This window comes from Anolis sagrei, chromosome 1 (genome assembly GCF_037176765.1).
Source record: "Anolis sagrei isolate rAnoSag1 chromosome 1, rAnoSag1.mat, whole genome shotgun sequence".
Lineage (NCBI taxonomy): Eukaryota > Metazoa > Chordata > Lepidosauria > Squamata > Dactyloidae > Anolis > Anolis sagrei.
Window position 1 is genome coordinate 288407883 of NC_090021.1, and position 13485 is coordinate 288421367.

General features: G+C 39.8%; 1 protein-coding gene across 1 annotated transcript in view; it reads left to right on the plus strand.

The window, feature by feature from the left end:
- Positions 1 to 12975, plus strand: part of RPAP1 (RNA polymerase II associated protein 1) — a 64441-nt gene extending 51466 nt beyond the window's left edge. The window contains exons 18-25 of the mRNA XM_060760761.2: positions 683 to 792; positions 3785 to 3980; positions 4282 to 4431; positions 7439 to 7581; positions 8518 to 9322; positions 9773 to 9949; positions 11801 to 11857; positions 12560 to 12975. Coding sequence (XP_060616744.2) covers positions 683 to 792; positions 3785 to 3980; positions 4282 to 4431; positions 7439 to 7581; positions 8518 to 9322; positions 9773 to 9949; positions 11801 to 11857; positions 12560 to 12715 — 1794 coding nt within the window. The 3' untranslated portion in view covers positions 12716 to 12975. The remainder of the gene's footprint in view (positions 1 to 682; positions 793 to 3784; positions 3981 to 4281; positions 4432 to 7438; positions 7582 to 8517; positions 9323 to 9772; positions 9950 to 11800; positions 11858 to 12559) is intronic.
- The last annotated feature ends 510 nt before the right edge of the window (positions 12976 to 13485 follow it).

The window sequence follows — 13485 nt, forward strand, 5'->3', positions numbered from 1 at the left end:
AAACATTTGTCTTCCAAAACGTCCTCTGGCATTGGAGGCATGAGACAGGTCTCATTTTTCTGAAGCAGGACGTGAATAGGAAATGATGTCTACCTTGTTCCTGTGGTTAAAAATTATCTCTGGGGTGTTAAATGACCCAGGAAAGGCCAAAAACATAAAACCAGGATCACGTTTCTTTGTGGGGATTAGTATGGCTCTCCAAGGTTTCTTGAGGGGGTTAATGGGGCACCTGCCCTTCCACCTGTGCTGTACAGAATAATAAATGCTGTCAATCTCTGCTGTACAGAAACATAGCAATTTCAGAAAGATTTATTTCTTCTTGGAAGGAGCTGGAAGGAAAGTCAGGTTTTATTTGATAGGAACATTGATGGAACTTTGTACCAGACATTGCATTTGACATTAAAGGCCTCTTGCACTAGTTCCTCACATTGCAAGCCCAGCCATTGTTGGAGAGGACAACTTGACCTTCATTGCTTTAATAAGTACCCCAGGGGTAAACATATTTGTAGGCATTGCCGAAGCATAATGAATATTGGGTTTTATCATCAATCAAAATAAATATCAATGGCACCTTGAACTGAAAAGGAAGACAAATCAATTGGTCTTACTCTTGCTGGACATGGATTGTTGACTTCATTGAAGTGTTCATAGACTTCCACCCCTTGTCCCATTTTCTCCATAGCCCTCAGTGAATGCTGTTGACTGCTTAGAGGAAGTGGAGCATTTGAGCTCTTCAGTCCTTTTACCTCTCCTCAGCCAGCCAGCCATGCGGACTCTGTGGGAAATGCTAAGGTAAAACTATTTCCAGGCATGTAACTATGTCAAGTCAGCAATCTAGACTGATAATCAGACTGTGAAACAGTTACTTTCCCAAGCTTTGGTATTTCTTTATTGCAAAGGTACTGTAGCATAGCTTTGAGGAACAGCTGTGGGTGATTGACATTCATTTGAATTAACAAGTCTGGGAGTGTGTGTTCTTGATTCTGTTCCAAATCCTGCTTTTCTTTCCCCATGACAGTCTGCAGTCCTCTATGAAATCAAGCAAAGGCGGTTTTAAGTAATGTTCTCCTAGTAGGAGATGCCAACATTGGATCTGAGGCCTTCTAAACACAAAGCACATGTTTATTTATTTATTTTATTTATTTCTGGTATTTCTATCCCATTCCTTTTCAACCCCTGAAGGGGGACTCAGAATGGCTTACATTTGGCAGCAATTCGATGCCAATACATATATAACCCAGCAATATAATAACAATTAAAACAATGAGTAAAACATTCATTAAAACAGTAAAAAACAGTATTAATAGCCGTAACATTATTCCAGTCAATTCCATATTCAAATACATGTTCAAATACATGTTCATAAAAGCATAGCCTGTTCTTTCTCTCCAGTAAAGCAAAGGTAAAAGTTGCCCCTTGACATTAAGTTTAGTTGAGTCTGACTCTGGGGGGTGGTTCTCATCTCCATTTCTAAGCCAAAGAGCCGGCGTTGTCTGTAGATGTCTCCAAAGTCATGTGGCCGGCATGACTGCATGGGGCGCTGTTACCTTCGCACCGAACTGGTACATATTGATCTCACATTTGCATGTTTTTGAACTGCTAGGTTGGCAGGAGCTGAGCTAACAGCGGGAGCTCACCCCAGTCCCCGGATTCGAATCTTCAACCTTTTGGTCAGCAAGTTCAGCAGCTCAGCGGTTTAACCTGCTGCACCACCAGGGGACCCCAAGACATGGGCATTTAATGCTAACTCTCCACATCTGAGGATCTTAATTAGTTCCTTCATACCTGTTCTTCCAAAACTCAATCTTGGTTCTGTAGCTGCTGCCTCCCCTTTAATTGATGACTGAGCCAAGTTGTAGAAGATTTTTAAATATTTCCATGATTTCACCATTGACTTTAAAGTTAGGTACTGTAAATAATTAAATTGTTTTTACTATTCAACAGTAGTCCTGCTTTTGCAATATCTCTTAATTTTCATCAGAAGTTGTTCCAAGTTTTTGCTGTTTTCTGTTAGTCATATGTTGTCATCTGATATCGTAAAGGACTGACATTTCTTTCCTGAGTTTTCATGCTTCCTTTCTCTGAATTTGATTCTTATCTGATTCTTATCTCATATGATGTTCTGCACATAAATTAAATAAAACCCAGCCTTGTCTGACTCCCTTTATAATGGGAAAGCATCCTGTTTCTGTGTATTATATGTTGACAGTGGCCTTTTGTCCAGTGCATAGATTAAACATCAAGACAAACAGATGTTGTGATACACCAATTTCTTTTAGAGTGAGCCATATTCCTTCATGATCTACACTCAGCAGCTTTGTTATCATCTATAAAACATAAGTTGATTTTCTCCTGAAATTCTATTGCTGGTTCCATTATCTAGCATAAGTTTGCAATAGAATCTTTAATCATTCTTCCTTTTCTGAACCCACCTGAAACTTCTGGGAGTTTTCACTCCTATATAGTGAAATTATTTATTGGATAATATTGAGCATCACTTTGTTTTCATGGGAGATCAGTGCAATAGTGCAACTATGATTCTTGGTGTCCCCTTTCTTCAAAAAGTATCCCAAATGTTTTTATTCTGTGGGCTATTGTTTCCTTTTCCTTATTTTGGGGCAGATCTTTATTAGAGTTTGAATGAATTCTGTCTCTATCATTCAAAACAGCTCTATTGGTATAATATCTGTTCCTGGAGATTTCTTTCTCGAGTGCTCCCTTTAGTTTTACTTTCTAAGATTTTGGATTCATCAAAGAAAGATTTTTCTTTGAAATAATCTATCAGTGTTTTGTCTCTTTTATTTAGTTTCTTAGTATATCATTTTTTGTAATGTGTCCACCTGTTCATAAAGCATCCTTACTCTTAATTTGAATTTCCCTTCAATTACTTGGACCTTGTAGAAGAGGTGTCATGTTCTACTTTTGTCTTGTCTTCTGTTTATACTGCTTATTATTATTATTATTATTATTATTATTATTATTATTATATTAAAAACAAGGGTGAGACAACAGGAAATGAAAGAAATCTACCCCTAGGAAGGGAAATTCACTCCTGAAAGAGTTATCGGGGGAAATGTGTCTCCACTGAAACTTGATCACCAATCCTTGTTTTCACAAGAAACCAAATTTCTCAGATTCCAGGGACAAAAAGTGAGGTGAAATCTTCTGAACACAGACAGCCAAACAAACACAAGAGGAGTGTTCACCTTTCCTTATGCGATCCAAAGTGTGTATATGTGTACGTGCACGTCTGTGTGTGTATATATATATGGATGGAGATGGGCTTTAAAATGTACAGGTTCTTTTTTATTAAAAATTTTTTAAACCTAGAAGGATATATACATGTTCTGACTTGCATACAAATTAAATTTAAGAACAAACCGACAGAACTTATTTTGTTCATAACTTGGGAAGTGTCTGTACTGCACTATATTACTGATGGGCCCTCAATCAATTAAATACCTATTTTAATTCCACCATATGGCGGGATTTAATTTAATTTAATTTAATTCCATTCTCCCATATGGCATATTTAAAATACAGATTATAGTGCAGTTCTGTAAATGAGACTAATAAAACCTTCTTCATGGTAGGTATATAGAAGGTTGCTTATTTATGTTCCTCACTGCATTTAAGTACACATTTTTGCTTATCTCACAATAGATTCCTTGCTTAGATTTTTCGAAATGACTTGGGTTTTTTACTATGTAAAATGAATGCCTGTGGTCATATCATATCATATCATTAGAAATTAACTTTCTCTGTCTTTCTCTTTGTGATGCAGGCCATGTTCGGCTGTGTGCAATCCTTTGTCCTGCTCTCAAGCACCAGAATCCCTCCCCAGCATTAGTTCTCTGAGCTGCATAGGAGGCAAGCCCCCAATGAGCTTATTGGGCTCTAAATCGCCTTTCCCTTTTCTTACGGCCCTCCTGGTCCTGGTTAATAACATCACTCACATCCATAAAGGACTGGTCGGCAAGGTGAGAACAGGGATCTCCTGTTGTATATATACAGCCAGGTTAGGAATCATGCAGCCTGCTAGATGTTGTTGGACTGGGGCGAGGTGGGGGGGGGGGGGGGAGGGTTACAGTCCAACAACATGTATGGTTGTCAAGCCTGATGTAGAGTGTTTCTGCAGAGAACCTGTTTTGTTTGCCTGAAAGCAGAAATAAACAGGGGGCTACTTCTGCTGGTCATAAGAATTTGACATGATGGCAGGAGCCAAGTGCAGGAGATAATTTTGTGATTGCCAGGTGTTAATACCTGCCTCTTTTTAAACAGTATGCTGCTATATTTGATGAAAAGGGTCTGGAAAACTATCTTGTCCAGTGCTCAACCAGTGGACCACCTTATCTAGCCCCTTCTTCTGCATGGCTCTTGCGACTTGAGTACCACTTCCAATATTTTGTACTTGCACTGGCTCAGAAAATGGTAAGCTCTCTGCTTCAAATATCTCCTGTGGGTTGTTCAATTCATCTGCTAATTATAGAACCTGTGGGGGAAGGAGGGAGATGGGGAAGATGCATGTGACTTGGGCTTCTTTAACAGAATCTGAGGCCAACTGTTGCACTTTCCCAGTGTACAGGCACACATGTGTGTGGCCCTCTTTTGATATAGGTATTGAGAAAAGAACATGTGGTAATGGTATCTCTGACATTAGTCTAAGTCTGTACTTTATTATGTCCTAAACTATGCAACCTCTGAGCAATGTATAATGTGTATTGAGTTAATGCTAAGTTGACAAAGAGTTCCTTCAGATTATTGAGGGACATTCTGATGTGGTGGTCACCAGAGAGACCCTTGATTGGTGTGATATCAGAGGTATTACAAAGGTTAAAATGGTGGAGAATTTTCTGAATCGAAATACTCAGTGAGAACAGGACCGCTGTGCAAGATGAAGAAATGAATAGAGCAAGAGTTAGCAGCAGAACCTGGTACTCCATTGAGAATAACTGAATCTCAGCAGCAACAGAGACACCCTTCCTTTTGCCAGGAATGAACATGTATGTGATCTGTAGATGTATTCACCTTACATGGCATGTTTTTGCATTATAATTTTGAACTAAGACAGATTCACTTGATATGCACAAGATACACAACATTATTATTATTATTAGGGTATCAATGTTAAGCCTACAAAAAGAGATTATCATTTATTTAGTTTATCAAGTATTCTCTTCCCCTCTTTCCCTATTAGCATTGTTTTTATAACTAATTTTTCTTCCAAGAAACAAACGTACAGCCAAACAAAGACATATACAGCAAGACAGAATTCACAAAACAAAAGAACCAGACTCACCTTACAAAACTAAAACACACACTTTTCATAATATAAAACACTAACCTACAACAACTCACAAATTCAATCTAAAACAATCATCCTTACCATTACAACACATACCTACTAAACACATCCTACATTTAGAACAATTAAAACTAATCTATAAGCCTCAAACTCTGCCTATTAGTCTTAGGCCCCTTCTACACTGCCATATAATACGGATTACCAAATCAGATTATCCACATTATCTGCTTTCAACTGGATTATCTGAGTCTACACTGTTATATAATTGAGTTCAAAGCAGATAATGTGGATTGTTTATAGCTGTGTAGAAGGGGCCTCAGTTTCTCAATGTACTGTTCTCTTGAAATATCCCTATATGGCCACCTTTCTACTTTTAATAACATTCTAAGGTCCCATCTACACTGTCACATAAAAGGCAGATTATGTGCTTTGAACTGGATTATATGGCAGTGTAGACTCATATAATACAGTTCAAACTGGATAATGTGGATTATATAGCAATTCAGAAGGGGCCTAAATCAACATTGTGAAGCAACCAGATATTAGGGCATATAAGTTAAGTCAACAAAAGTAGACTGCCATTTTTTTAGTTTAGTATACATCCATTCCCCCCCCCCCCCTTCCCCATCGGCATCTCTAACAGTGATGAACATTAGGATCTTTCATTTTCTCACATTCTTCTTGACAGAATTGCTTTAACTCTTTCTAGTTGAATAGAAACTTGGACCTACTCTTAGGTTTTGCTGTAGAATCATCGATGGGATTGAAGTTGGGTTTTCTGAGTTATTCTGAAACATTTGTATTCTTATTTTTAAGCTTTTCCAATATTACTTGGGTCGCTGTCCTACTGGAAGGTGACCCAGATTTTGGTGGACAGCTCTCTCTAGGTAGAACCATTGTTTAGTAACATTCTTTCCATTTTGTAATGTTAAATGTAATAATTCCCAAAGGGAAGTTCATTCTTTGGAGTATTTTTTAATAATCAAGCTCTGAGTGGTGCTTATAATCAATCATTGCCTTTTTTGGTCTTCATGGTGTTAAAATCTGGGACCTTCTATAAACAGGTTTAATCTGAAATCATGTGGCACTAAAACTGCACACAAATTAGACTCCATTCAAATAAACTCTGTTGCAACCCAATGTAGGCACTGGGTTGCAAGTGTTTATTTACCTACATCAAAGTAAAAGGGGTGAACTCTGGGAATCAAAAAATGTTAGTTTGACTGTGTTTACATCACTTTTTGGCACAATAAAAATACTTTATAGCTTGACAGCATTGGGTATTTTGTGTCTAACATGTCATAACTGAACAGTTCTAGATTGGAAATTTCATTGAGACCACCCAAGCCTCTCAAAATCTTCAGCATTGCCACCCCCCTAAAACCTTTCTGTTAGAATATGCTAAAATGTCTTGATTGGTGAAATATACTGATAAAGGAGACCCACATCCTGTTTGGGGGTAATTTGCAAAAAGGAAAAAAGCATTCAAAAATAGTAAAGCAGCAACAACAGCAATAGCAGCAGTTTGGCGGATCAGAAACAGACAAAAAGGCCAACAGACAAAGGGCTTTTCCCTACCGTCTAACTCAGTGGTTCTCAACCTGTGGGTCCCCAGGTGTTTTGGCCTACAACTCCCAGAAATCCCAGCTAGTTTACCAGCTGTTAGGATTTCTGGGAGTTGAAGGTCAAAACATCTGGGGACTCACAGGTTGAGAACTAGTGAGATTCTAACTCATCTGTCTATCCCAGTCCTTGATGAGGACTGTAACCTTGTGCTGGATGTGGTTGAGTTCTAACACATTCCTCATAATAAGTACTGATGGGACTTGCAAACTAGCAGCCTGTGGAGTGTGGATGTTGGTGGTCAGCATGTATAAACCCCACATTACGAAAAATCAAATTTTCGATCCAGTTTTTTCTATCACCACACTGAGCATCCAGAGTTGGAGTTTGGGTAGAACTATTAAAAGCTGTGGGGCATGAGTGCTGAGGCCACATGCACCTGCACCAACACTGTCCCCTGTTGCAGCTTCCCATAGATTCTGTAATGTTTTCTCCCTGCATGCCTGTATGTCTCTGTCAGCAGAAAGGATGGTAACACTATTATGTACTGAATGTTTGTTTCCTCTCCAGGCAGATACTTGTCCAGATTACAGCCAGCATGCTTCGCTCCATCACTGTGTTGCCATGGCACTGTTAAGTCGTTTGTTGCCAGGCAGCGAGTACCTGGCTCATGAACTCCTACTAGGCCTCATTTTCAACCCCAAACTGATTCCGTAAGTTTTGTTCACACCTCAGCCCCCATTGCTTCAATTGAATAACCTTTTTTTAGAATTCAGGTAGGATGTGGAGAAGCTATTTAGGAGAAAAAAAAGAAAGAGAATTTCTAAAACAAATTGTTAAAGTGGCCTAGTGGAAAAGCAGGCCTGGCCTGTTCTAAGTCTCTGCTCTTGACTTAAAAAATATTATGTTTCGATTCCATTATGCTGAAGCATATAAATCTTGCTTTTTTGACCTTCCCAAAGCCATCTAAGGATTTTTATACATCTCCAAGCCTTCCTTACTGCTTTTCTGTTTGTAAGCTGTGTGTGCTGTGTGAAAGCTTCCATTTTTTTCTGGGTGTTTCCTATGATAGTGGTGTGTCACTGTTATTTGCCCCAAACTGGGAGTTTGGAAATACTCCTGGCAACATAATGAGCTCCTGCTGTTGCCAGTACTATTGGAACTGTACTGTACTGTAGTGACAATATGAATTATGGATGATGGGGTGATAGTTGAAGAAAGCCATCCAAACATTTCCCCCCCCCCCCATGCACGCACACACGCAAATCAGTATATTATTTTTAGTAATTTATGGCTTAGAAAAATGATGGCTTAGAAAAATTGAAATAGAAATTATAGTAAGCTTTTAATATTCAACAATGTGGAGGTAAGTTGAGGAAATGATTTGATCCCAGCATAAGGACCACGGAAGATTTAAATGTTGCCCACACTCAGCATTTCTCTATTGTCCAGCATATGAGTCAGTCTTATCTGAAATCTGGAAAGCTGAGTTTCATTCTGGACTATACTGAAACCCCATCCTTCAGCTCTGTCCTGATCATGTAGCTTCTTTTTAGCATTTCCCTGGGGTTATGCTGTACCTGTGTCTGTCTGTCTATGGTTTGTAAACAAAGTATTAATGCTTATCATATATTTCCTTGTTTTTGTAGAGAAGGCAAAACAGGGGGACCTGAAGCTGCTGACTTGTCAGATCTTCTGCACTTGGATTCAAAAGCAAAGTCAGCACAACCGGGCTCAGCAGCTGTCCTTTCTTCACTCCCTAGTCGTGGAGCTTTACTGGAGGACGCATTTAACCACCTTCCACTTATCCAGTCCTGTTACCGCTCTCATTTTGTTTACTTGGAGCCGGCTCTTGTTCGTTCCAGAAACCTTTATCAAGGACGAACGCACCTTGTCCAGTCCATGCTTCTTCCTGAGGCCAAAGGACCCATCTTGCCTTCTGATTGGCCTTACCTTCCTCTTATCAGCCTCTATAACAAAGTGACTAGTACAGAATCACAGTGGGCTGTATTGCCCTCCCTTCCTATGGATTTAGTGAACACTGTAACTCGGAACCTTCAGTGGGCCCTCCTCTTAGAAACTTGGAGAGCCAGTGTCCTTCAGGACATTTCAGCAGCAGCCAGACTTGCAAGGCTCATGTGTATCTTCCTCACAGGCAGCAATTTGTTCCTGGAAGGGCCTGTTCATTGCTACACTGCTGCCCTCCTTTCACTTTACTGCCAGTCTAAAGTGTTAGACTCCTTAAACTTGGATGCTGCCCTCCCTGGCTTAGCTTCTTTCTATGACCTCTACATCAACCTTCTGGAACAGTTTGAGAGTGTTTCCTTTGGAGACTCTCTCTTTGGAATCTTTGTGCTTCTTCCTCTGCAGAGGCGGTTCAGTGTTCAGCTGAGGATGGCTGTCTTTGGAGAGCATGTGGGCACCTTGCGGGCACTAGGAGTCCCATTCCAACAGGTCAGTCCCATTTCTGCCACTTGAGGTTCCCCCAGTTGTGTCCATTTTCAGTTTCATCCAACTGGTTACACACATATAATGTTATGAAAATTGTGGGAATGCATGGGCATCTTTTTACTTTGTTCGAAAAGGCTTCAGTCTTCTGCGCATTGGGAATGAGTTTCATTCAGACCAGAACTTAGGAAAGTTACTTTTTTGGATTGTAACAGGAGGAACATGATGGCTGGAGGATTCTGAGAATTGTAGTCCAGAAGATAATCTCTGTAATCTGGCTGCTTCTCGGCCCTGAATTTAAGCAGACTAGCATACTTCTCTATCCAGTAGGGGCACTTTAGTCCTCCCAACCAAGGGCATTCTTCCTCACTCGCTCCTCTAATAAATATGGATCAAGCTCTTTGCATAACCTGGTATTTTGATTACAATAATTTTGCTTTCCTGGCTTTGTTTCAGTTCCCCTTACCTCTGGAAAAGTACCTTTCTCCCCCTGAGGACAATCTCAGCCTCTTAAGACAGTACTTCCAAACCCTGGTTACAGGTATCTTGCAGCAGAAGCGATGCCCTATTCTTTATGTGGTTGCTGTGGGCCACATCAACAGCTTCATTTTCTCCCAGGACAGCACTACCCAGGTATGTGATCATCTTTCAAAGTTGGGGCATAATGCATCCTATTTTTCCACCACAATATCCTCCCTGTGTTGCTATACTCCACCAGTAGTAGTGTGAACACCAGTTGAGATGTCTGGTGAAAGATAATGAATCATCCTATCTTCCAGTGTCAACAAGGTTTACAAATGGATTTTGAAAAATAAACAAAATGGGCAGTATCATTGTGAGATCTTCCTTTGAAGAAGGCCTGGGAATTTCTCTTTGTTCAGGATACATTTCCCAGGGCTTTGTCCAGGATCACCAGCTCAGATTGCATTATGTCAACCATATGGTTCACTGATTGAATTCTGGAATCAGTTAAAGGCTATTTAAAGCTTCAAATAAATTGATGCCTTCTTCATGAATATGCCACAAAAACATTTTCTCTGCTTCATAGAGCTCTGCATTATGACTTTTCTGGTCAGAATAAAATGCATTATAATGTTTGAAGATTTCTGCTGCATGACAGCCTCTCTGGACATTCAGTGGTTCTACAAGTGAAAAGTCACTAATAGAAGTGATCTCATTTTTGGCATCCACTGTGTTTCCCCAGTCTCTGGAGAGTCAGGCAGTTTTAGCGCTTGTTATTGACTGTGTTGTAGTAAGCTGTACTGGAGGGGAGGAAGTATCAAACAAGGAATGGAAGCACAAGCAGAGCTTCTAATTGGTTTTCATTCACTTATCTCTCCTGGGAACATACAATAGTGCCAGTCCCTGTTGTGTAACTTAGCATCCCTTGGAACATTCTTACTGTGCCACTGAAACAAAGAATGTGTGGGCAAGTGCTGTGTTCTGCACAACTTTGCCCATAGTAAAATGTGAAATATTTCAAGGAATCCTGAGTTACAGCTTCTGGCTTTCTTTAACCATCATGCCAGTAAACTGAATTCTTAGTGGACCGATTGTGTCACATTGTCCTGCTCATTAAACATGCCAGCAAAAGCTAACATGGAAAGAAATTGTTCCAAAGTAGCAGTCCAAGAAACAATATGCTCAAACTTTTCACTTTATTTATTTATTTAAAACTTTTATATCTCGATCTTCTCTAACCTCCGTAGAGGGACTCAGACCGGCTCACAGCAAGGATTCAATGCTAATAATACAGCCTAAAAACATCATACAATAACAACAAATTAAAATACATATAGATTAAAATTACAAATAAGCCAAATTGCCAAGATAAAAGCATGTCCTACTCAGTCTGTATGTGTGGTCGATAACTTTGTTCTGTAGCCGGTCTCAGTCTTGATGGTTCATAGGGGAGAATAAGTTTGGACATGTAAAGACTAGTAAGAGGTTGATATGCAGGGGTTGGGTATTTCATAGAATCACAGAATAACAGAGTTGGAAGGGATCCCAAGAGCCATACAGTCCAACCCCCTGCCATGCAGTAATACACAACCAAAGCACCCTTGACAGATGACTATCCAGAACCTGCTTCAAAACCTCCAGAGAAGGAGACTCCTCCATGGTCCGAGGCAGCATATTACATTGCTGAACAGCTCTTGCCATCAGGAAGTTCTTTCTAATGTTTAGGTGGAATCTCTTTTCCTCCAATTTGAATCCATTGCTAGTCCTAGATTCCAGAGGAGTAGAAAACAACCTTACTTTCTCCTCAGTGTGACGTCTTTTCAGATATTTAAACCTTTTTTTATCCAGACTAAACATACATAGTTCCCTAAGGCATTTCTCATAGAGCTTGGTTTCCAAAACTTTGATTATTTTGGTCATCCTTCTCCGAGTTTCTAGTTTGGAAGATTAAAGAATTAGCACTCTTATTCTTAACAAAGTTCTAAAAATACTGTACATCTGGTGCCTTATTTTCTTTTACAGGAGATTGATGCTGCCCGAAAAAATATGCTGCAGAAGACCTGGCTCCTGGCAGATGAGGTAGGCTGTCTGCCTCAACCCCTGTGTTCTTGTATTTCCAATGGAATACTGAATTGTTACATCTCCCTTAACAACACCAACTCTGAAAATCTGTCCACATGGAATATTTGGTTGGGGGTTAGATACTCTGAACTGCACAAAATTCTGCTGATTTTCCATACTTAGCCGATTTTCCAGTTCAAAAATGAAAGAGCCATAGTTTCTAGGGGAATAGTACAATCCAAGTGACAGAACATTAAGCAAAATCCTAACCAGGGCACAATTCACAGTTCTGGTTATGACAGATAAAGCCTTATATGGCTTGGATCCAGACTATTTGAAAGACCATTGCTCCCAACATTTCCAAGGAAAGTTACCAGCAACTCAGTATTGCTGTTGTTACAGCACTGCTATGATGGAAATACTCCTGGCAACATAATGAGCTCCTGCTGTTTCCAGTACTATTTGAACTGTACTGTACTGTAGTGACAATATGAATTATGGATGATGGGGTGATAGTTGAAGAAAGCCATCCAAACATTTATCTCTCCCCCCCCCCCCATGCACGCACACACGCAAATCAGTATATTATTTCTAGTAATTTATATTAATATGAGGGCCAAATATTTTTCTTGGCTGAAAAGCTTGTCGTCCTTGGATTATACTGCTGGGGAAATGTGCTTTGCTTTTCAGTTATACTCAGTTTCTTCTTACTCTTTTCAGGTGCTGAAGCGACATCTTCTCTACTACAAATTGCCAAATAAAGACAGCCCAGTGGGCTTTGACCTTTACAAAGAGCTTCCTGCCATTCGAATGAAATACCTATGCACTACGACTAAAAAGGAACACAGAGGGGATGCATCTGTATCAGATTCATAAAGAAGAACCATGGCAGCTGAGTGGAGAAAAGAGAGCCAGTTATGTGATTTTTTTTTTTTTGCATGGGTCTACCCAAAGCACCAGGACTGTTAGCCTTAGAATGGCCTGACCTTGCTAGAACCTTCAACTATCATTTTATTGCCTCTTTCTATGTAGGTTTCATATACATGAAATTACAAAAGTGGAGGAAAATATGAAAAATGATTATATGTATCAAGATGGAGAACTATTTTTTTAATAAAAATAAATTATGGTAGTAATGATTGGGTGTTGGTAGCCTTTATTAACATTGATATCCCATATTGGAAGAGAGATAATAAATAGGATACCTTATTTATATTCCACTCTATTTCCCTGAGGGGACTCAGAGCAGAATATAGAACACATGTATGGCAAACATTCAATGCCGATGTACAATTAAGAGGGACAACAATACATAAACAGAGGTATAGGCTTTCCCATCTTTTTCCATCTCCGGGATCTGGCCATAGGGAGGTGTTCCATGGCACTTGGTTGTTCGTATATGTCCTCCCAATCAAATAGCCGGCATGTCCTTATGGGTGGCTTTTATTACCTCTCCACTTAAAGCGGGACCTATTTATCTAATCACACTGCTGTTTTCGATCTGCTAGGTGAGCAGAAGCTGGGCTGACGGCTGGGAGCTCACCCTGACTCGGGCTTGAACTGTCAATCTTTTGATTGGCAAGGTTTTCTGCAGTTGGCGGTTTAACCTGTGCTAAAGCCTGCCCCAGAGATTATCTTCCAGTCTG